General features: G+C 39.4%; 1 protein-coding gene across 8 annotated transcripts in view; it reads left to right on the top strand.

The window, feature by feature from the left end:
* HERC2 (HECT and RLD domain containing E3 ubiquitin protein ligase 2) overlaps nucleotides 1-25,029 on the top strand; it is a 238,331-nt gene that overhangs the window by 79,329 nt on the left and 133,973 nt on the right. For 7 of the 8 annotated variants that reach the window (XM_044932091.2, XM_044932094.2, XM_044932098.2 and 4 more), the window contains 11 exons: nucleotides 5,540-5,718; nucleotides 9,729-9,913; nucleotides 11,406-11,561; nucleotides 12,259-12,444; nucleotides 18,793-18,963; nucleotides 19,322-19,425; nucleotides 20,294-20,444; nucleotides 23,564-23,778; nucleotides 24,021-24,153; nucleotides 24,251-24,378; nucleotides 24,470-24,665. In XM_044932091.2, coding sequence (XP_044788026.2) covers nucleotides 5,540-5,718; nucleotides 9,729-9,913; nucleotides 11,406-11,561; nucleotides 12,259-12,444; nucleotides 18,793-18,963; nucleotides 19,322-19,425; nucleotides 20,294-20,444; nucleotides 23,564-23,778; nucleotides 24,021-24,153; nucleotides 24,251-24,378; nucleotides 24,470-24,665 — 1,804 coding nt within the window. The remainder of the gene's footprint in view (nucleotides 1-5,539; nucleotides 5,719-9,728; nucleotides 9,914-11,405; nucleotides 11,562-12,258; nucleotides 12,445-18,792; nucleotides 18,964-19,321; nucleotides 19,426-20,293; nucleotides 20,445-23,563; nucleotides 23,779-24,020; nucleotides 24,154-24,250; nucleotides 24,379-24,469; nucleotides 24,666-25,029) is intronic. The other variant, XM_044932108.2, reaches the window with a different exon arrangement.

Genomic DNA, 25,029 nt, shown 5'->3' with positions numbered 1-25,029 from the left:
ACTGGAGTTTCAGCTTTAGCATCAGTCCTTGCAAAGAACACCCAGGGCTGATCTTTAGAATGGACTGGTTGGATCTCTTTGCAGTCCAAGGGACTCTCAAGAGTCTTCTCCAACACCACAGTTCAAAAGCATCAATTTTTCGGCTCTCAGCTTTTTTCACAGTCCAACTCTCACATCCATACATGACCACTGGAAAAACCATAGCCTTGACTAGATGGACCTTTGTTGGCAAAGTAATGTCTCTGCTTTTCAATATGCTATCTAGGTTGGTCATAACTTTTCTTCCAAGAAGTACAGAATGATCTCTGTTTGTTTCCAAGGCAAACCATTCAATATCACAGTAGTCCAAGTCTATGCCCCAACCAGTAACGCTGAAGAAGCTGAAGTTGAACGGTTCTATGAAGATCTACAAGACCTTTTAGAACTAACACCCCAAAAAGATGCCCTTTTCATTATAGGGGACTGGAATGCAAAAGTAGGAAGTCAAGAAACACCTGGAGTAACAGGCAAATTTGGCCTTGGAATATGGAATGAAGCAGGTTTAAGACTAATAGAATTTTGCCAAGAGAACGCACTGGTCATAGCAAACACCCTGTTCCAACAACACAAGAGAAGACTCTACACATGGACATCACCAGATGGTCAACACTGAAATCAGATTTGATTATATTCTTTGCAGCCAAAGATGGAGAAGCTCTATACAGTCAGCAAAAAGAAGACTGGGAGCTGACTGTGGCTCAGATCATGAACTCCTTATTGCCAAATTCAGACTTAAATTGAAGAAAGTAGGGAAAACCACTAGACCATTCAGGTATGACCTAAATCAAATCCCTTATGATTATACAGTGGAAGTGAGAAATAGATTTAAGGGACTAGATCTGATAGAGTGCCTGATGAACTGTGGACAGAGGTTCGTGACATTGTACAGGAAACAGGGATCAAGACCATCTCCATGGAAAAGAAATGCAAAAAAGCAAAATGGCTGTCTGGGGAGGCCTTAAAAATAGCTGTGAAAAGAAGAGAAGTGAGAAGCAAAGGAGAAAAGGAAAGATATAAGCATCTGAATGAGTAGTTCCAAAGAATAGCAAGAAGAGATAAGAAAGCCTTCCTCAGCAATCAATGCAAAGAAATAGAGGAAAACAACAGACCTTCTAGAACTAACACCAAAAAAAGATGTCCTTTTCATCATAGAGGATTGGAATGCAAAGGTAGAACCTCAAGAGATACCTGGAGTAACAGTTATGTTTGGCCTCGGAGTACAGAATGAAGCAGGGCAACGGCTAACAGAGTTTTGCCAGGAGAACATAGGGGTCATAGCAAACTCCCTCTTCCAACAGCACAACTGATGACTCTACAAATGGACATCACCAGATGGTCAACACCGAAATCAGATTGATTCTATTCTTTGCAGCTGAAGATGGAGAAGCTCTATGCAGTCAGCAACAACAAAACTGGGAGCTGAGTGGCTCAGATCATGAACTCCTTATTGCAAAATTCAGACTTAGATTGGAAAAAGTAGGGAAAACCACTATACCATTCAGATATGACCTAAATCAAATCCCTTACAATTAAACAGGGGAAGTGACAAATAGACTCAAAGGATTAGTTCTGATAGAGTCCTTGAAGAACTATGGACGGACGTTTATAACATTGTACAGGAGGTGGTGAACAAAGCCATCTCCAAGAAAAAGAAATGAAAAAAGGCAAAGTGGTTGTCTGTGGAGGCCTTACAAATAGCTGAGAAAAGAAGAGAAGCAAAAGGCAAAGGAGAAAAGGAAAGATATACCTATCTGAATGCAGAGTTCCAAAGAATAGCAAGGAGAGATAAGAAAGCCTAAGTGATCAATGCAAAAAAATAGAAGAAAGCAATAGAATGGGAAAGACTAGATATCTCTTCAAGAAAATTAGAGATACCAAGGGAACAGTTCATGCAAAGATGGGCACAATAAAGGACAGAAACGGTATGGACCTAACAGAAGCAGAAGACATTAAGAAGAGGTGGCAAGAATACATAGACAAACTATCCAAAAAAGATCTTAATGACCCAGATAATCATGATGGTGTGTTCACTCACCTAGAGCCATACATCCTGGAATGTGAAGTGAAGTGGGCCTTAGGAAGCATCACTAGGACAAAGCTAGTGGAGGTGATGGAATTCCAGCTGAGCTATTTCAAATCCTAAATGATGATCTGTTGAAGTATTGCACTCAATATGCCAGCAAATTTGGAAAACTCGGCAGTGGCCACAGGACTGGAAAAGGTCACTTTTCATTTCATTCCCAAAGAAAGGCAATGCTAAAGAATGTTCAGACTCCCACACAATTGCACTCATCTCACATGCTAGTAAAGTAATGCTCAAAATTCTCCAAGGTAGTCTTCAACAGTGCATGAACCGAGAACTTTCAGATGTTCAATCTGGATTTAGAAAAGGCAGAGGAACCAGAGAGGAAGTTGCCAACATTCGTTGGATCGTAGAAAAAGCAAGACGTTCCAGAAAAACATCTACTTGTGCTTCATTCACTGCCTCAAGTCTTTGTCTATGTGCATCACAACAAACTGTGGAAAATTCTTAAAGAGATGGGAATATCAGACCACCTTACCTGCATCCTGAGGAATCTGTATGCAGGTCAAGAAGCAACGGTTAACAGAAAACAGCAAAATTCTCTAAAGCAATTATCCTTCAATTAAAAAATAAAAAGAAAAGAAGCAACAGTGAGATCTGACATGGAACAATAGACTGGTTCCAAGTTGGGAAAGGAGTACGTCAAGGCTGCATATTGTTACCTTGCTTATTTAACTTATATGCAGAGTACATCATGCAAAATGCTGGGCTGGATGAAGCACAAGCTGAAATCAAGATTGCTGGGAGAAATATCAATAACCTCAAAGATGCAGATGACATCACCCTTATGGAAGAAAGCGAAGAGGAACTAAAGAGCCTCTTGATGAAAGTGAAAGAGGAGAGTGGAAAAGCTGGCTTAAAACTCAACATTCAGAAATTCAAGATCATGGCATCCAGTCCCATCAGTTTATGGCAAATAGATGGGAAACAATGGAAACAGTGACAGCCTTTACTTTCTTGGACTCCAAAATCACTGCAAATGGTGACTGCAGCCTTGAAATTGAAAGACACTTTCTCTTCGGAAGAAAAGCTATGACAAACCTAGACAGCATATTAAAAAGCAGAGACAGCCCTTTGCTGACAAAGGTCTGTCTAGTCAAAGCTATGGTTTTTCCAGTAGTCACGTATGGATGTGAGATTTGGACCATAATGAAGGCTGAGTGCCGATGAATTGATGCTTTTTAACTGTGGTGTTGCAGATAACTCTTTGAGAGTCCCTTGCACTGCAAGGAGATCAAACCAGTCAATCCTAAAGGAAATCAGTCCTGAATATTCATTGGAAGTACTGACGCTGAAGCCGAAGCTCCCAACAATTTGGCCACTTGATGCAAAGAACTGAATCATTAGAAAAGACCCTGATACTTAGAAAGTTTGAAGGCAGGAGGAGAATGGGCTGATAGAGGATGAGATGGTTGGATGACATCACGGACTCAATGGATACTATTTTGAACAAGCTCCGGAGTTGGTGATACACGGGCAGGCCTGGTGTGCTGCAGTCCATGGTGTCGCAAAGAGTTGGTCATCACTGAGCAACTGAACTGAACTGATTAGGAAAAAGTTTTAGTAATAAAATTTGGTCAAAAGCACACACAGTTTTAAAGCTTTCCAGCCCATGTCGCCTTCTTACCTTAATTGTGGGTGGCACAGTTCTAGTCCAGCCACTTCTCAGGATGGAGTGGACTGTTGTGTTTAGACTTATTCTGGTGTTCACTGTTAGAAAATAAAGACCACAAGGAAAGAAGTTGTATGCTTTTTTTGCAGTAAATTTGACTGCTAGAGGAATGCTTGGTATATAGTACATCCTCAGGAACATTGGTTGCATTTGACTGACAAAAGATACCTCCTTCAGAGCTTGTTTAAAATAATAACTTATTGAGTTCTACTTCACCTAGTATAAAATTCAGTTTTTTAAAGTGATTTTTTTTTTTTGTATATTTGAAGAATTTTTCAGCCATTGTCACTAATGTCTAATTTCCTGACTTATCTCACTCCAGAAAGAAAGTTTGTGCTCCTTAATCATTTCTGCCCATTCCCCACTCCTTGCAGCCACTGACTACCACTAATCCACTTTATGTTTGTAAAGATTTCTCTGTTTTGGACACTTCATGTAAGTGAATTTGCACAGTGTGTGGCTTTTTGTATTTGGCTCTTTCCAGTTAACAGTGTTGTCAGAGTTCAGTGAGGTTGTGGCCTTCATATTGTAGTTAATTTTTTTAAATTGCTAGACAGTATTCTCTTGTATGGATATAGCACATTTTGTTTACCTGTTTATCAGCTGATGGACATTTAGATTGTTCCCTCTCTTAAGTTATTATGAATAATGCTGTTATGAATATTTGTGTGTAGGTTTTTTTGTGGACATATGTGTTTATTCCTTATGGGCATATGCCTTGGAGTAGAGTTGCTGAGTTTTATGGTAACTCTGTGTGTAATGTTTCGAGGTATAGCCAGAGTGTTTTCTTAAGTGACGGTACCATTTTACATGCCCAGTAACATTGTATGTCAGTTCCAGTTTCTCCATATCCTTGCTAGTGCTTGCTGTTAATACTATTCATCTTTTTTGTTCTACTGTCCTGACAGATGTGAAATTCCCTGATGACTAATGATGTAGAATATCTTTTCATGTGCTCATTAGCTATTTATATATCTTCTTTGAAGATATGTCCATTCATTTTTTGCTTACTTTACAACTGGGTAATTTATCTTTTAATTTTTGAGTTGTAAGAATTCTTTCTCTATTTTTTAGGTCCCATGTCAGATACAGAACTTGTGGATATATCCTCTCATTCAGTGGTTTATTGCTTCATGTTTACAAAGCAGATAGATTCTGCCTAGGTGATCACATTGGGTGTTGTGAGGGCCAGTAGCAGGAATAAAGATTCTAAGAGCTTCACAGAGGCTGGAGAGCATTTGCACTGGCAGCCTGGACGTTGGGTTTGTAGGACAAATTGTCTGTTTACAAACAGAGCAGCTGCTGCTGCTGCTGCTGTTAAGTCGCTTCAGTCGTGTCCGACTCTGTGCGACCCCATAGACGGCAGCCCACCAGGCTCCCCCGTCCCTGGAATTCTCCAGGCAAGAACACTGGAGTGGGGTGCCATTGCCTTCTCCAATGCATGAATGTGAAAAGTGAAAGTGAAGTAGCTCGGTCGTGTCCAACTCTTGGCGATCCCATGGACTGCAGCTTACCAAGCTCCTCCATCCATGGGGTTTTCCAGGCACGAGTACTGGACTGGGGTGCCACTGCCATCTCCGACAGAGCAGCTGAGCAGTGTGATTTTCAGTGGTTGGCTGTGAGCCAGTGTCCCCGGGTGCGTGGGTCAGCACTCAGCTAGGCTGTGGGGTCCAGGCTCAGCCCACGGTGCCTCCATGCCTGCCTCTAAGATTACTGGTAACCAGTTTGTACTTCATGAATTACAGGATATTGAAGCCAAAAAAGAAGCACAGAAGGAAAAAGAAATTGATGAACAGGAAGCAAATGCCTCGACATTTCATAGAAGTAGGACTCCGTTGGATAAAGATCTTATTAATACGGGAATCTATGAATCTTCTGGAAAACAGTGCTTGCCTCTGGTTCAGCTTATTCAACAGCTTCTTAGGTAAATAGTATTAGATGTATTTTAATAGAATTATTGATTTTCATAATAAGATAGATTGAGTGCTGGGGACTCAAAAATGTCTTCAGTTGTTGAGGAAATACTCCAAAAAGTACCTCGGAGAAGAGACTTTAGAGCAGACTCTTAAATATAGGTGAAATGAGAGGTGTATGAAGTAGAGATTCCAAAGGTTTTCACACAAGAGAAAATTGGAGTGTGTGATAAGTGTAGGGTGAGATTCTTATCTTTATTGGTAAGTAGGTAGATACAAATGAAAATCATCATGGTAAGATTTTTTTTTATAGTTGGTTGTGTCATTGGCCATTCTGTCTATCATAGATTTAATATATTTATTTCTAAGACAACTTTTAAAAGCTGAACTAAGTAAAATAATAGTGAGCATTATATTTGAAGGACTTAATCAGAAGGAGGTAAGATTCAGTGAGAATCAGAATATGAACAGAGACTAACATAGATAAGGGCTGAAGTAGTTACTCACTGTTTGCTGAAAAATGTCAGCCTGTGTCACTGTGCCCTTCAAAAAAAGTGAAAGAGCAGGGTGGTTTCTGAAAGGCATTTGTTAGACAGTGAAAAATTCTTCTCCTTTATGTAACACAACTCCACTCTGGGTAAACCTGGCTCCTGGTTTATTTTTTATATAGAAAGGAAAGTGAGCCCTAGATCCAGAGCAGTGGTGGGTGTGCTTGTGTGGCTTGGCCTGCCCTCCACATGAGGAAACACCAGAGTTTACTAGGCACACTGTGGCTTTTAAAAGAGGATGTTTTATAGCTAATTCCTTTTATAGATTTTAGTAAATGCTAATTAAAAAGCTTTTTCTTATTTTAAAAAATAATCTGATGATGGTTTTTTAAAAATCAATGTTTGTACATTCTAATCTTCAGAATCACAATATGAAATAAAGTGAATTAACTCAGTGTAGTTGGTGGTAATGAAAAGAGCTTGAGAATTTTTCCTGGAAAATTTCAGTTGTGACTGCTTGTGTAAAGTTGGCAGCTGAAACTCTGCCCGGTGTGGTAACTGTGGGAGTAATAACAGTAGTGTTTACATTGCAGAGTTAGTTAAGGATCAAGTGAGAAAATGGTCATTGCTATGCAGAAGTTTTAAAGCAAAAGCATGCAACTCAAGACGTGCTTTTCTGTGTTCTTAACTGCGCCTTCCTTTGCTGAGGAGGCTGTGTCTGGGCCCACTGGTCTCACTGCCAACCAGAGGGCTCCCTGTTCTCCATCCTGTGGTAGGTTACCGTCCTCATGAGAGGCCAGCTCTCTTGCTCTCCTGCCTGTTCAGACCGTCTCTTCCCTTGGTATGTAGAGACCTGTCCCTCTTACCTGCCTGCACCTATGCTATTTAGTCTGGCAGTCATTTGCCACATTGATGTGATGAACGTTTGATATGTGTCCACAATGTAGCCAAGGTACTGAGATTTTATTTTTTATTAATTAAAATTCAAATTAAAAACTTAGACCTGATTCAACTATTAGAAAACTTAGATGTTTGGAATAAGCCTTATGAATTTACCTTTTCATCTCTTCATTTTTATGAGCCTTAAGTGCAGATCAGGTATTTGCAATGAAAATTTAGTTATCTGAATTGAAATGTACAAAATACACAAAATATACAAATGTACAAAATATACAGAATACACAATGGCTTTTGAAGACTTTATGTAAAAAAGAACTAATATAAAACTCTCTGTTTTTTATTGGTTTTACATTGAAATGATAATATTTTAAGTATATGGTAATAAATACATTATTAACACTGATTTTACATGTTTTTTTTACCTTTATTTGTGTGACTGGTAGACATTCTAAATTACATGTGTAAGTCCCTGACAGACGTTTCCTGTTGCACCATGTTCTCTATACCATTCTCACATTGTCTTCTGACCCTTCCTCTTTACTTTCGGTTCCTTTGGCATACAGGCAGGAGTTGGCCCCACAACAAGTTTATAATGAAGATATACCTATTTGGAAAACACAAAACAAAAACTGAGTCATGGAAGTAAATAGTACCTTAAAGTTTTTTCGAAAAGAGAAAAAGAAAAATGCATGAATGACTTTCTCACTAACAGAATGCCTGTGATCTCTGCTGTTTTCATAAGCATAGATAATTTGCCTTTCCTCTTAGAGAGATAGACATTAACATTTATTTCCAACCTTAAGGTTTTGTGACTAAATGAGACTCATGTGTTGACTTGGCTGATGCAGTTGTTGAAAAATAATCTGAAGGTTTACAGTTTGGAGATTTTGGAGACATCTGATGCATTTTATTATTTGGAAAACAGGTTGGAGAAATTGTAGTTTGCCCAACGTAAGCCATGAAACAGATTTCAGAGTAACTCCTATGCTGACAAAGAGCCACAGAAAACCATTTATATTTGGAAATAGAGAGCTATGAAGATTTTTAAGTCAATGAAACTCTGTCAGAATTATACACTTTGACTGTGGTTCTGAATTTTTTATTAGGGAAATAACATTTGTATTGTGTTCTGTTAATATATTTTGCTCCATCATGTATGGCATAAAAGCGAGATTCTAGACTGTTTCTTTTAGTGATATGGTTATCAGGGCAGGTTATCAGGTCAGGTTATCAGGTCATGGAGCAGGAAGATGAGGTGAACCGAAAACAAAGCCCTGAGCACCCACTTGCATTTTGTGTGGCTGGGAGTGCTGAACACAAGCCAGGGTTTCCTGTTGCCTTTTGTTTGCAACCCTGTGTATGTTGTGTGTCTTCTGCTTCTGTCCTCACTCCACGTCTATAGGTAGAGTAGAGTGAGGACAGAATGAGTTCCTGGACTGAGGCCTGGGGGCAGGTATGGTTGTTGGAGGTTATTGTGTAAGAAATCAAAGAAGTGGAGCAGAATGCTTCTCCATGGCCTGGTGTTGTGCAGAGGTTCTGGACTTTTCTGCTCAGTGACCATGCCAGGTGCTCTGGGCTGGAATAGTGCTGGTGTGGTGGGGCTACACTGACCGAAGTTCCCAGCCAGGCTCTGCTTTGGCACTTCTCTTTCTCTGACTTACTTTCTCTTCCTCTTCTCAGGACTGCAGGGCAGGCCTTGTCCGCTTGGTGCTGGGACTGTCTCTGAGTGGTCGGGTCTGATCTGGTGTTCTCCGTGCCTTCTAATCTGCCTTCACACTCACTTGAGTTACCTTCTTGGACACAAAAAGGATAGCACATTTCTTTCAAAACTTGGTGGCTGAGCACTGCAGAATTTATTCCCAGCAGCCTGGCACTCTGTCACCTACAGTGTCCACTGTGTCCACTCCCCTTCTTTGTCTTGACCTCTGTGCCCTTGTTCCTTTGCATTCTGCTCATGGAACATTTACTACTGTTCTAATTATACTTTCTCTTTTCTCCCCAATTACCTACTGATGGTTCATTACTCAGGTTGGATCCTGCAGTTGGTATCAGACCCTCTTCTCCTTTCCTTGTTTCTGTGTTCTTTGAGCACCTTTTAACTGTGACGTTTTTTATTTGTACCCACTTTAGTCTTCCTTCTTGTACTTTCTGAGCCCTGGGTATCCCTCACATGGCCCACTCTGGTGCTTAATTGAGTAGATCTGAAGGTAGACTTGTGAGGCAGATGCAGAAATGCGAGTGGATCTTATCTTTAAGAATAGTGTCACATTTGTATTTGAAATGCAGCTTTGGATAAAAAATTATATAACAGTTACTTTTCCTTCCAAAGGTTTATAGAGGAGTTTTCTATTATTTTGGACTATTCCATGCAACTCCTTAGGAGCACATTTGTAAGGCAAGGGGTATCATTCTACCTTAGAGTGTCTTCTGCGTGCCTCTGCTTAGTTTTGAATGAGGTATGCTTATTGCACATACACCTGACGCACATTGGGAAGGAAGCCAGCCACAGGTCACGTGGGTGTATGGTCTTTATTTCTGATTTTAATTTATGTTGTGATTTTTTTTTACATCCCTCCCCCCTTTAAAGACAAACATAACTTGCTTAATTTTGCAATTCTCTTTCTCTTGCATAGAAACATTGCTTCTCAGACAGTAGCCCGATTGAAAGATGTTGCCCGTCGGATATCATCATGTCTAGACTTTGAGCAACATAGTCGTGAAAGATCTGCTTCATTGGATTTGTTGCTGCGTTTTCAGCGCTTACTTATCAGTAAACTTTATCCAGGAGAAAGTGTTGGTCAGACTTCAGAAATTTCTAGTAAGTTACTTTAAGTGTTAAAGTGTCTTGTATATATTTTGACTTTTTTATTTAGGCTTTTTGACATACCTATTCTGCATGGCCTACATGTGTAGGTTTTATACTATTGGATGTACCAATTTTGGAGGACTTTATTTTGCATCTCCTTTTTTTTTTGGACAGATATTTCTGTTTTAAACTCATCAGTATTTTTATTTCATTGTGTTAACATTTAAATTCCTTAGAGATGAGAAATAGCATCCTTTATGTTCAGGTTAGGAGAAGGCAATGGCACCCCACTCCAGTACTCTTGCCTGGAAAATCCCATGGGCAGAGGAGCCTGGTAGGCTGCATTCCATGGGGTCGCTAAGAGTCGGACACGACTGAGCAACTTCCCTTTCACTTTTCACTTTCATGCATTGGAGAAGGAAATGGCAAGCCACTCCAGTGTTCTTGCCTGGAGAATCCCAGGGTTGGGGGAGCCTGGTGGGCTGCCGTCTGTGGGGTCGCACAGAGTCAGACACGAATGAAGCGACTTAGCAGCAGGAGCAGTCTTATAGAAGGTCTATTAGACTTATTCCACATGTTAGTTACAGACTGTTAGAGACTGACATAATATGGGAACAGAATTGTGACCTAATATTTGTATGTCACCCTGGTAAGCTAGATGAGTGTAGTAGGAGAAATGCATCATCGTTGGAGGAAGAGAATCTCAGTTACAGCTTTAGCTTATTAGCTGCTGGATATAGGACAAAGTCTCCTGGGAGTTGTTGATTCCTCACGTACCAGACTTAGGATGAGACTTGAGGGTGCCAGTGAGAATTAGGATGATATGTAAGAAAGAGCTCAGTTCTGTGTACAGTGTAGAGTAGAGCACTTTGCACAAACTCAAGAGGAGTGGTTGGGTCTTTATGGGATAGTTCTGTGCCAGGGATGGAAGGGTCTGCTACTTTTTTTAGTGTTTTTATAGCTGGTGTATTCTAACACAACTTGATTACTTCCTAAAAATAGTTAGGCACCTGTAGAAGATGGAAAATTTCAGGTTGAAATCAGTGAACTATTTCAGTCTGAAAGAGGTGTCATAAACTCACAAGGACTATTAAGAGTCATGTAGCAGGAAAAGTTGAAGCAGGAAAAGTTGAAGATTTTTTTATGACATCAAAAACAGCGTAACTGTTCATTGAGAGTAATTTTCAGGCCTTAAGATTTGGACTTGAAAAACAAGTATATTGCGTGTAAGGTTTTAGAACTCTTAAGCCAGAACTTTGGTTTAGTGTTTTTAAACATTGTGTAGTTCAGTGTTTAAAAATTGATATATCCAAACTCACTGTTTTTCAAATTACATGCTGTAAAAGGAGCCAAGGACTAAGTAAGGGTTAATAACCACTCCTGTTTGAAAAAATTATTATAGATAAAAGATGTAATAGATAAAGATAGAATAGTGAAGCAATGAAGTTTATTTACAAGGTAAATTTTGATAGTGCAAATGAAATTCTCTACATCTCCCCTCCAGGTCCTGAACTGATGGGGGTCGGGTCCTTGCTGAAGAAGTATACAGCCCTTCTGTGCACACACATTGGAGACATACTGCCTGTGGCAGCCAGCATTGCTTCCACCAGCTGGCGGCACTTTGCAGAGGTGGCCTGCATTGTGGAAGGGGACTTCACTGGTACTTACCTTGTTTCCTAAATGTCGGCATGTATTTATTTTTGGAGATTGATACGATTTAAAATGTATCATTTTGTGATAAACTTGCGTGCCTTTACCTCATAAATCTAGTTCTATAGAGTAGACTACATGTCTAGTACTGTAGACGGCTATATCTAGTCCTAGTCTTTAACCTTTTGCTTTTTTAGTTGCAATTCTAGAGTTAAGCAACCTGGTGTAAATAGAATTGCTGCTTTAGAGTCATACCACCGTTATTAGCACTTCAATAATGAAATAAATGGTAATTGTCTAATTTTATTTCAGCAACATAAGAATTAGTTGCCCCTTTAAGGACCTTAATATTTTTTCAAGTTAATTCTATGACAGTAGATTATTATGATGGAGTGCTTTTTTTCTGACGATTAACTTAGTTGAAAACACTTAGTTTTTCTGAATAAAAAACTCTGGCTACTCCTTTTGTGTTGAAATGGTGTTTTCAAAAAGTATTTTTATAACTCAAAGGGTTCTGTTTGATACCTATGTTTGTTTCTTTCAAAATGAAAGATAAAATAATCCTGTAGAGTATACTGAAGGACAAGTGTTCTTATCTTGTGATTTATCAGGATTTAAACATAGCCCAAGCTTGTAAAGTGATTTTATAAAATAAAGACTTTTGTTTTAAGTCTTATACCTTTTTTTCTTTTTCTTTTTAAATATAGGTATTCTCCTTCCAGAACTAGTAGTGTCTATAGTGCTTCTGCTCAGTAAAAATGCTGGTCTCATGCAGGAGGCTGGAGCTGTCCCACTACTAGGTGGCTTGTTAGAACATCTGGATCGGTTCAACCACCTGGCACCAGGAAAGGAGAGGGATGACCTTGAAGAGTTAGCCTGGCCTGGCATCATGGGTATGGCATCTTCACTTAAGGACTTGCACTGGGGAAAGTTTTGTCCTAGTCTGCTCTTTCATTTGAAAGACTAATTTGACAAAGGAACACCAGTTATTGCCATTTTCACTGATTGTAGTGTGGAGAAGGAGGTGGCAACCCACTCCAGTATTCTTGCCTGGAGAGTCTCTTGGACAGAGGAGCCTGGCAGGCTGTGGTCCATGGGTCCGCAGAGTCAGACACGACTGAAGTGACTGAGCACTTTGATGGTAGTGTGCTGAGGTCCAGCCCCGGCTGATCCAGGGTATTCGAAGGGGAGACAGAGTAGGCGACCTATTTATTTATTTATTTATAAAAGATATAAAGAGTAATAGAATGAGGATAGCTCAGTAGGAAAATTCAGTGGAGAAAAGAAGCTGAGTAGCTTGGTTTACGCGGCAAATCAGTATAACCCGTGACACCAGGTTAGCTCTGACCACGGAGGCCACAGGCACCCTCTCGAATAGCGGAAGGTGCCCCACCTTAGACACCTTCTCGAGTGGGTCTTAGAAGCCCAGGCAAATAAATGGTCGCAGAGGATATCCACGCTCCAGATGGATACTCAGCTGAAGGTTGAGGGGAAGAATGACATGGGGAGACCAAGCGTTGGTGAGCAAGGCCCGTAGCTTTATTTTCAACAGGGGTTTTTATACCCTAAGTTACACATAGAGGATAATAGGGGATGCAAAGTCAGCAGTCTTTGATCCTTATCAAAAACCAGGGTTTCTTTCCTGCAAATTTATCGTATACAAATGGTTTAGGTGATTTACATCATCTTCTGGCCAGAAGGCCTATTAACATTTTATGACTCTTGACAAGGACTTATCAACAAAGACTTATTTTCTCTAAGAGTAATTATTTTAAGGTTTGGTGCCATCTTCCGAAGATAAAATTACATTCCTATAGGGCGGATGTGTAATGGGTTTACAACAAAGGAAAGAATTTATTACCTTAAGGGTCTAAAGTTACTAACACCAAGGCCACTACTTATTTTTTCTGTATACCAACTAATTAATTAATACACATTCAAGGATACAATTTAGGGGATGTGGAAACTTGGCAACAAACATTGGCTCATCAATGAAATCTTTTACTAGTTTTATTTCTGACAGTTTCTAACTCTCTGAGAGGCTCTAAGCTATTTGAATATCTTAAGCTTCCCATGCCTCTCGAGGCTGGGAGACTGTAAACAATCGAATGCATAGCTGTAGGTGTCCCGGTAAACTTGTCAGGCAAGTTAGTTAGCCATCTGAGGGGGTTGGATTTAAACACTCTTAATTGCCCAGGAACTTTATTAATTGGAGCTGTAAGTTAGCTCTTTGACAGAGAAAGCGAGATGGTGGTGGGGGACAGCCCCCAGTAAAGTCAGAGGTGAGAGCACAAAGCAATAAAGTAGGCAGACTCTGGTTTTTTGGGGGTAGATGCTCGAGAATATCCGGGGGCACTCCCGAGGCTCGATCCTGCCTTTGCGTATGCCGAGCCTCCTTCCTCATGACCTTTGTCACGAGTGGAATGTCTCTCGCCGGCTCCCGGCAGTAGTGTAAGTGGAAAACAAAGATAATCCACATCAGAATAGTTTTGGGTTATATTTAAGAAAAGTTTTTCTGTTAGTAATGGTTGTTACATCCTGAATTGGATTATTTTAGAGCATTCTGGAAAATCCTTTCTTGGGAATTGTCTCCAGAAGATATAGTTGAAATGGTTAGTTATGATTCTGCTTTGGAGGCAGACATTGATATGGGAAGGCTTTCTTAAACTCAGTGACCTTATGTGATGTTAATGAGTTATGGAATTTCCATAGTCTGCTGGGCACTTCCCATCCTTTCTGTCTCTAGTGCTTACCAAATTGGAATGAAACTTATCTTTGCAAAGTTTTGAACTTTGACACTTGAATCTAAGTCTAAGCATTATGACTTCCTGGACTTACAGAATTAATTGTGCTTTACCTTTCATTTTATAGGAAAGCTGAAGCAAGGTAGGCCTTTCTACCATTGTAGAGTGTCATTTTTATATGTATTACTTAACACAAAAAGTAACAAGTGTCCTGAGGAAAATAACCAGCCTTAGGATATTCAACATTATTTTTTATTTCTTTATTATAGCTAATATTTTCAACACAATTCATCTACTTTGGTGAACTTAAATGGTCATTTGTGATTTTTGTCTGTTTACTCTATATGGTTGAGAGCTTATAATTTGATCAGCAGTTCAGACATAGTTATTATAAGAAATTTTTTTATTGTGAAGTGTAACATATACACAAAATTACCAAAATCAACTTTGGGACTGATCACAGGGGAAACCATTTATTAAGCGGAACCTTCCCAAACACTGTCTCTGTCTTACTGAAAGGTTTCTCTGGGCTTTTGTGCTTGCCGTTCCCCTGCTTCTGTTGATCATTTTATCAGATAGGCATGTGACCCATAACAAATTAATTGCTTAAATGTTCGTCTGTTTCTTGGTGGTTTGTAAGGCGTGCTTTAGTACAGAATGCCAGATTTCCACAGTGATTGTACTGGTCTTCATCTCAACGAAGTGGGAAGTACTGACTGTTCCACCTCCATGCCTAGCATACGCCATTTCTTTCCAGAGGCGTTTTGTCTGTAGGATCGTTGTGCCAGCACTCGCTGGAAGGACTGTTGTGGTCTCTCCTCTGGAGTACCACCTTTGACTAAATCAGTGACTCTCTGCCTGTGTCTGCTTCTGAGTGTGACCTCCTGCCACAACGTACTATACTTGCTGGCACCTCTAGTCACTGTGGAATAGAAATGGTGATAATGGGCACTCTTGTCTTGCTCCTAGGAGCAGAGGAAAAACTTCCCAAAGTTCACATATGAACTATGATATTTGTTGTTTTTTCTTTGTAGATACCTTAAAATATTAAGGATGTTTCCTTTCATTTCTGAATGGACATTAAATTTCCTCAAATACTTTTTTCTGCATCTCTTGATTATACAGTTTTTTCTATTCATGTTGCAGATGGCAAATTTCATTCTTGTTTATGACTGAGTGGTATTTTATCGCATATTTGTGTGTGTATATTGTGTGTATATATATCTCACGTCTTCTTTGTCTGTAACAGATGTAACATTCATCTGTTAATGGATACTGGATTGTTTCCACCTTTTGGATGTTGTGATTAATGCTGCTGTGAATATGGGTGTGTAGATGTCTGAGTCCCTGCTTTCACTACTTTGGGGTATATAGCCAAAAGTTGGTTCAGAATTCTTGCTTGGACAGTTCCTTAGACAGAAGAGCTTGGCAGGCTGCAGTCCATGGGGCCAAAGAGTCGGACACAACTGAGTGACTGAGCATCAGTGCATTTGATAATTCCATTTTTAATTTCTTAAGGAATTGCCATTCTGTTTTCCACAGTAGTTATGCCATTTGAAGTTCCCACAGGCAATGCACAAAGGAACAGTTCTGATTTTTCCACCTACTTGGCCAACACTTGTTTGTTTTTTAAATAATAGCCATCCTACCTGGAGATTGTCATACTGAGTGAAGTAAGTCAGACAGACAGGAGAAATACCATATGACAGCCCATATATGTGAAATCTAAAAAGAAATGATACAAATGAAATAACTTATGAAACAGAGACTCATGGTCTTAGAGAACAAACTTAAGATTGCAGGGGGAAGGATGGGGAATGAGATAGTTAAGGAGTTTGGGATGAACATGTACACACTGCTATATTTAAAATGGATAAACAACAAGGACCTATTGTATAGTATGTGGAACTCTCTTCAATGTTATTTGGCAGCCTGGATGAGAGGGAAGTTTTGGGGAGAGTGGATATGTTTGGCTGAGTCCCTTCACTGTTCATCTGAAACTATCAGCATTGTTAATTGACTATACCCCAATACAAAATAAAAAGTTAAAAAATAGTAGCCATCCTATTATGATCAAGTGGTATTACATTGTAGTTTTGATTTGGTTTCCCTAATGATTAGTGGTGGTGTGCATCTATTTATGAGCCTGTTGACCATGTACGTATCTTTGGAGAAATGTCTCTTCAAGTATTTTTCCTAATTTTAAATCAAATTTCTTGTTGTCATTGTTGAGTTGAAGAAGTTTGTTACATGTTCTGAGAATATATGTATGACTTGCAAATATTTTCTTAATCTGTGGGTTGCCTTTTCATTCTGTTGATAGTGTTCCTTGATTTTTTTTTTTAATGAAGGTTGTCTGTGCTTTTGGTGTCTTGTCTAAAAAAATGATTGACAGATCCAGAATTAGGAAGCTTTCCTCCTGTTTTTTTCTAAGAGTTTTATTTATAGTTTTAGCTCTTATGTTTAGGTTTTTAATCTGTTTTGAGTCAGTTTTTGTGTATGGTGAAAGGTACAGATCCAACTTGATTTATCTGCATTTGAATATTCAGTTTTTGCAGCACCATTTCTTGAAAAGACTGTCCTTTCCCCATTGAATGGTCTTGCCGTTCTTGTAAAAAAAAAAAAAAAATTTTTTTTTTTTGCCTATATATTGTAAAGATTTATTTCTGGGTTCTTCTGTTCTATTGCTCTAAATGTCATTGTGCTGGTACTACACTGTTCTTTACTTTTTTATTTTTTTCTTAGGGTTTAATCTGAAATTTTTCTAACTTTTTGAGAAATTGTGCTAGTTAGCATAGTGATATTTTTATAATGTTTATTATGAAAATGTTCCAACAGATAAAAGTAGAGAAAAGAATATAATGAATGTACAATCAAGTATTTACATTCCCAAGGACTTCCCAGGCAGTCCAGTGGTTAGGACTCCCAGCTTCCACTGCAGGGGACACAGATTCAATCCCTAGTCAGAAACTAAGATCCTACATGCTGCATGGCGTGGCAAAAAAAAACCCCAAAAAAACAACCTCACATTCCCCAAGCTTTCCTATGCTTTTTATCTGATTGATTGTATTATTTTAAAACAAATTTCTGTCTTTAAAGATTTTTACATGCTTTACCTGTTAACAATAAAAACTTTTTTGGGAGAATGAAACCACAGTCTCATTGTTCTAAGATGAACAGATTCATTACTCTTTTTATTAGTGGTTATGTTGAGTCAGGATGTAGACAGGTCCTCTGTAGTCAAGGTCATACATGCTTCTTGTTTTTTTTTACCCAGCAGCATATTCCAGGCTCTCCTCCCTTGCTTTGGTTGTACTGTTTATTTTTTTTGTTTGTTTTTTAAAGAAGTAGGCTGTTTGTTCTGGAGAATTTCACATTTTCTGAACTTGGTTTATTGCATTCTCTTCTTCGAGTTGTAACATCTTTTGTCAGTGATATTTTCTATAAACTGCCGATGGTTTGCTGAGATTTGGTTTCTGTTTTGTTGGGTTGGAGTGTTGCTGAGGTCATGCTGTGTGCTTTCTGTTCTGCCCATGGCGCTGGGTGGCCCACCTTCAGTCCTGTCACGTGGGCCAGGGGGTTCATATAGTGTGTCTGCTCTACAGTCCTCTAGCATCCCTGCCCTCAACTGGTGGCACGAGGCACAGTTTGCACAGGAAAGACACAATCCTATCTTAATTCACCATCACCCCCAGCCCACCTGAACTGCTTTTTGTAATAGTAAGTTGGAGTCCTAATGCTTCCAAAGCTGACTAATGTAGTTTTCTCTTTTTTTGAAGTATTATTATTAACTCATTGAATTTTATTGATTTTATGTTTATTAACTTTTTAGCTTTTATTTTTTCCTAATATGTACATTTAAAGATAGAAGTGGCTTCAAAAATATACTTAGCTATATGTCCCAAGTGTTGATTTGCAGTATTTTCATTATTGTTTGTTTCAGTTTTCTGATTTCCACAGTCATTTTTTTTCCTGGGAATTTTGGATGACATAAATATAATGACAGCATAATTTCAAATGTAGGGATTTAAATTTTTTTTTTTTACTTGTTTTATTTATTTATTTATGGCCACACCATACAGCTTACAGGCTCTTAGTTCCCTGACCAGGGATTGAACCCAGGCCCTTGACAGTGAATGCACAGAGTCTTAACCACTGGATTACCAGGGAATTCCCTTAGCTGTTTTTAACTTAACTGCATTGTAGTCATTTTACATGCTCTGTAACTTGACTTATTTGAAATTTTTGAGGTTTGCTTGATGCTTGGTATATGGCCAGACTCACTATTCATCCTATCACGTTGTGTTTTTGTTTTTAAATCGTTCTGTATCCTTGTTGAATTTTTGTTTGTGGTGTTAGTTATAGTAAGATGTATGTTATTTTCTTATTGTGTTTGTGGATTTGTTTATTTCACCTTGTAGTTCTTTCACACAATTTGTTCAAGTCATTTTATCTATTGATCTATTGATTCATTGATTTTGGTTTCTGTATACACAGAGTCATTTTTTACAGGTCAGAACTGTAGAAATAATGAGGAAGTAACACTTATACGCAAAGCTGATTTGGAGAACCACAATAAAGATGGAGGCTTCTGGACTGTGATTGATGGAAAAGTGTATGATATAAAGGACTTCCAGACGCAGTCATTAACAGGAAATAGTATTCTTGGTAAGGCGTTGCTTTTTACTTTATGGATAAAGGTTGTGAATGTATCATTTTAAGTAGACCATTTGGTTTAAAATGATCAGTTTAGTAACTGCTCCAGGTCTCATACATTTTAGTCTATCAGTGACTTTCTATCACAGCAAATTCAGACATATTTAAAGAATTTCTTATAATTATGCAGTTTTTGTTTCAACACTTGTTGGAACTTGTTCCAGGTACTGAGTTGACCCAGACAGCCCTGGCAGAGGGTGAGAGATCATATTACTTTGGAGTTAACCTGCACAATCTATTTCCTGTTTATATAATAAATGGCTAGGCAAACTGTACTGAAGTCATGCTACTTTTGTCTGTTTTATTTCAGCTCAGTTTGTAGGGGAAGACCCAGTGGTGGCTTTGGAAGCTGCTTTGCAGTTTGAAGACACACGGGAATCAATGCATGCTTTCTGTGTTGGTCAGTATCTGGAGGTGAGGCTGTGTGTGTGGTGAGCAAGGTGGACATCAGTGGGGACCCTCTCTGGATTTTTCTGATAAGTGATTTTTACCCTGAAGTATTGATAGCTAGATCTTTTGGAGGAAGGGGTCATTAAATGAAAAGCAAAGATCTTTTAAGATTTTTTAAATAAGCCAATTTGCATTTTATTCCTGTTAAGATTTATGATGTACTGATCTTGAAAAACTATTTTAAAATTGTTAATTTGTAAGAAATACAAACCCTGAACCACACACACACACAAAAGTTAACTTTTTATCTTCACAATTTTATTGTAATTCTGTGTAGAAATTTGGAAGGACTTAACATCTTGATAGGTATTTTTGGGGAGTAGCTATTTTATAGCATAGTGTTTTAGAATAGAAATATGCCATTCTGTATATTCATAAGCATCGGGATTTATATGTTGAGATTGACTTTCCAAATGTGGATATAGAAGTAACAAAATATATAAATTTATGCCTCAAGGGTAATGTTTAAAGGATTTTATGAAGGGAAAAATTAATTTTGTTTATAAGTTGTCATATGACTAGCAGTGTTTAAGATTATTTTCATTTGAACCCTTTCTGTTCTACCTTCTGTTTGACTTCCTCAGGAATTTTCTAGTTAAGTCATTTATCATTGCTTTGGATTTGCTACCAGTAGACCTATGCGTACTGTCTGCTCTCAGTTATTAAAAATCTTCTGTTATTGTGGGGCAGCCTGAGCTCACTATTATAGGACATAGTCTTTATTATGGCAGTATATCTTGTTTAAGGATAAAAGCTGTTGGAATTCTTGATTGAATGTTGTTAATTAACTCTATTTTCATTTCATACTGATAATGAAATTTATCTTTCCCAGCCTGACCAAGAAGTTGTTACCATACCAGATTTGGGAAGTCTGTCTTCACCTCTTATAGACACTGAAAGGAATCTGGGCCTGCTCCTTGGATTACATGCTTCCTATTTAGCTATGAGCACACCACTGTCTCCAGTTGAGGTCGAATGCGCCAGTAAGAAAAATTTTGTTTTCTGTTAACAGATTAGCAGGTTAGTTTAGCTGGAGTTGTAAGTGCCGTTAAGGATAGTGAAGAAGAATGAGCACAGTTGTTGATGAGGAAATATAAGGACAGTGAGACTAAACCAGTTCATAGAAATAGCTGTGAGTGGCTTTCATTTGTGCGATCTGTGGCATCACAGGAAGCAAGCTGACAGGTGTGCAGGAAGGTTGAGCCTGTGTGTGGTCTCACTTCCACATCCTCTGACAGATTGGCTCAGCTCTTGCTGCCTAGAAGTCTACATGTTGTGGACTGACGGTTCCTCAGGACGGTGTTCTGTTTGAGGATTGTGTTTTTACCAGACTCCAATCCAGTGTATTTTGGGATGGCAACGTTTGTAACCACCTAGAATATTACATTTTCTCCATATCCCATATAATACATTTGAATGACTCTTAACATATTTATGTATTTCTCCATCTGTTTCTCCACTGACTGTCCCATGCACATCTCTTGAGTAATTTCTCATGGAAGTTACCATGTTAGGCACTGAGGATGTAAGCAGGTATAGAATTAGATGCACCCTGCCCTTAGTTTGGAGAAGGAAATGGCAACCCACTCCAGTATTCTTGCCTGGAGAATCCTGGGGACAGAGGCGCCTGGTGGGCTGCTGTCTATGGGGTCGCACAGAGTCAGACATGACTGAAGCAACTTAGCAGCAGCAGCTGCCCTTAGTTACTTTCTGTACCTAGACGTCATAAACAGGTCAGGTTGGATGGTCGTAGAAGATAAAATTGAGTCATTTATAAGTGGTTTGGGAGGTGAGGAGTGGGTGGAGGAAAAGATTTCATGGAGGTGAAACTATCGTGAAATTGGAGTCCTAGCAGACTGGGTGTGTGAGGGCAACATTGAGAAAATCAGCTTTGGGCTGGTGCGTGTGGAGGGTTAGGGGAGAAAGCTAGTGGGCAAGGATTGCCATGGTGCCTACTCATCCTGCCTTCTGGACAAACCTTTGGTGCAGGTGCTGTACACTTTGCTGCCTCAGAGCGTCTAAGATGGTGATTTTGTCTTCTTCCACATCAGCTATGAGCTGCAAGGTGTCAGCGTAGAGGGGAGCAGTAGGTACTATGGGCTTGTGGTGTGGGGCTCTCTCCATTCTAGGACATCAGAAGCCACCACTGGAGCAGAGAGACGAGGGAGTTCTAAATGGAGAGGTTCAGGGAAGGTATGGTCATGATTGTGTTTTGGAAGAATTAATGTGGCACTTGGCAGAATGCTCTGAATACTTTAATATCTAAATTTCCAGTAAAAGAACATTGAGTCAACCCAGTTTTGATTGCTTGGGTTTTGGAGAAATACTCTGATAGCACAAGTTATTGAAAAAAAATCTGTAGTTATAAAAGCTGATTCTTTTAGGTGAATCTCAGTTTAGTCATCATAGCAGTTATATGGGTATTCCCATTGGCACTGATAGAGGACTTGCTTTTATGGTGCTTGGCCTGTGCATCACACAGGTCTCCTTTACAACATACTGGATCTCAGGTTTCCAAGCATCCATCTCTTAAGTTCTTGTCTTATATGTTCAGTAGTCTCTCATTATTATTATTTGATTAATGCTTTCAGTTCAGTCGCTTAATTGTGTCTGACTCTTTGCGACCCCATGGACTGCAGCATGCCAGGCTTCCTTGTCCATCACCAACTCCCAGAGCTTGCTCAAACTCATGTCCATTAAGTTGGTAATGCCATCCAACCATCTCATCCTCTGTTGCCCCTTCTCCTCCTGCCTTCAGTCTCTCCCAGCATCATGGTCTTTTCCAGTGAACCAGTTCTTTGCATCCGGTGGCCAGAGTATTAGAGCTTCAGCTTCAACATCTGTCCTTCCAATGAATATTCAAAACTGATTTCCTTTAGGATTGATTGGTTTGATCTCCTTGCAGTCTAAGGGGCTCTCAAGAGTCTTCTCCAACACCACAGTTCAAAAGCATCAATTCTTTGACGCTCAGCTTTGTTTATGGTCCAACTCTTATATCCACACATGACTACTGGAAAAGCTGTAGCTTTGACTAGTTGGACCTTTGTCAGCAAATTAATCACTGTCACGTATTAAACTGCTTTTTAATATGCTGTCTAGGTTGGTCATAGCTTTTCTTACAAGGAGCAAGCGTCTTATAATTTCATGGCTGCAAGTCACCATCTGTAGTGATTTTGGAGCCCCCAAAAATAGTCTGTCACTGTTTCCATTGTTTCCCCATCTATTTGCCATGAAGTGATGGGACCAGATTCCATGATCTTCGTTATTTGAATGTTGAGTTTTAAGCCAGCTTTTTCATTCTTCTCTTTCACTTTAATCAAGAGGCTCTTTATTTCCTCTTCAGTTTCTGCCGTAAGGGTGGTGTCATGTGCCTATCTGAGGTTATTGATATTTCTCCTGGCAATCTTGATTCCAGCTTGTGCTTCATCTAGCCCAGCATTTTGCATGATGTACTCTGCATCTAAGTTAAATAAGCAGGGTGACAGTATACAGCCTGACGTACTCCTTTCCCAATTTGGAACTAGTCTTTTGATGAATGCTTTAGGGAGATGTATTACCCTGAACATGTTTTTCTCCTTGGAACCCTTCACATGTGCTCTTCTCCTACCTATATGCTCAGTGTCTTGGTCTTCATCCAGATCACAAAAAAATTCTGTATGAGCCCTCCAGATAATGGGGTGTTTGCTTCCGCACATTCCTACTATAGACTTTGTAGTGTATAGTTATCCCAACTGAAGTTGGGGATTACTTGTGTAAGTGGTATCTCATTTTCTTTTCCCTGTTAGACTCAGTTTCACATGGTATCTGTGAAACTGGACAGCTCTATACTTGAGCGTGTATCCAGTAAATGTTGGATTGGAAATATTATTTTGGGTTCTGATTCCATACTTAAGATGTGTTGAGTAACTGGAAGGTGTTACCTTTTTTCAGGTAGACATAGGAATTATAAGCCAATCTATATAAATATGTTAGATGAGACTTTCATATGAGTGATCCTGAATTTCACTTCCTAAATGAAGTACTTAGTTTTCTTTTTCTCCTAGTGTTTATTTCTGAATGGTGCACTCAGATTTTGTTTAACCTTTGTATATGCACTCTCTAGAGTGGCTTCAGTCATCCATCTTCTCCGGCGGCCTGCAGACTAGCCAGATCCACTACAGCTACAATGAGGAGAAAGATGAGGACCACTGTAGCTCTCCTGGGGGCACTCCTGCCAGCAAGTCCCGGCTCTGCTCCCACAGACAGGCCCTGGGGGACCATGCCCAGGCATTCCTGCAAGCCATCGCTGACAATACCATTCAGGATCACAATGTGAAGGTGAGTGAGCCCTTCCTACACTGTGCCTTCTGTTTACCTTAGGACTTTGACTTGTGAACAGCTTAGCACAGACTTTGTTTGCATCTTATTTGAAGGGATGTTAAGAGGCTGGTTCACTTTGGTGTCCAGTGAAGTTTTAGAAGCATCACTGATCACAAGTGCATCAGAAGTTGCAGCACTTAGAATTTATGACGATGTTGCAAGGTTGGCTCCGAAGTTACCTCCAGCTGTTTCTGTTGCAGGACTTTCTGTGTCAGATTGAAAGATACTGTAGGCAGTGCCACTTGACCACACCCATCACCTTTCCCCCTGAGCATCCTGTGGAGGAGGTTGGCCGCTTACTGTTATGTTGCCTCTTAAAACATGAAGATTTAGGTATGAATCTCAGTATTTTATCTGTACTATAGATCTTTCAACTGACATATTTCACAGTCATAACTAATCTTCACTGTATCTTAAATATCTTTCACAGGTCACGTGGCATTATCTTTAGTTCATGCAGGTACACTTGGTATTGAGCAAGTAAAGCATAGAACGTTGCCTAAATCAGTGGTGGATGTTTGTAGAGTTGTTTATCAAGCAAAATGCTCACTCATTAAGGTAAGTAGATTTTGATTCTCTTTCTTCTGTGCTTTGTGGACAGTTGGTGGGGTATTGTTGTTAAGTTGTCCTTTCATATTTAACTTTATAGACACATCAAGAACAGGGCCGTTCTTACAAGGAGGTCTGTGCCCCAGTCATTGAACGATTGAGGTTCCTCTTTAATGAACTGAGACCTGCAGTTTGTAATGACCTCTCTATAATGTCCAAATTTAAACTCTTAAGTTCTTTGCCCCGTTGGAAGAGGATAGCTCAGAAGATAATTCGAGAACGAAGGAAGAAGAGAGGTAAGAAGGTAAAGGGTGTAGGGGGATGCTTTCACCTGTGTACCCCTCCTGTCTGTGGTTTGAGTGAGGCTGTTGGCTGTTGCTCACCACATGGGCATTTTCACAACTGCTTTAATGCTTTTATGTGTATTTATGATTAAGTATACAAATGCTGCTTATTTTACGAAGACATGAGATAATGTTGCAGCTTTGGGACTGAATGTGTTATGATTTGGTAACTAGTAAACTGATGCTGAAAAATACTGTGAACTTTATTAAATTGATGGGAAAGGTGAAGTGTTTTTTAAATCAGTTGTCCCAGTAATGAGATTTAATTAATCCGGTAATGGATTTAATCTTTCCAGTGGCAATTATTCTTGCCATT

Source organism: Bubalus bubalis, chromosome 2, assembly GCF_019923935.1.
Source record: "Bubalus bubalis isolate 160015118507 breed Murrah chromosome 2, NDDB_SH_1, whole genome shotgun sequence".
In the NCBI taxonomy this organism is placed as follows: Eukaryota; Metazoa; Chordata; class Mammalia; order Artiodactyla; family Bovidae; genus Bubalus; species Bubalus bubalis.
The sequence above is the reverse complement of the archived record's forward strand: the minus strand, read 5'-3'. Positions and strand labels throughout refer to the sequence as shown.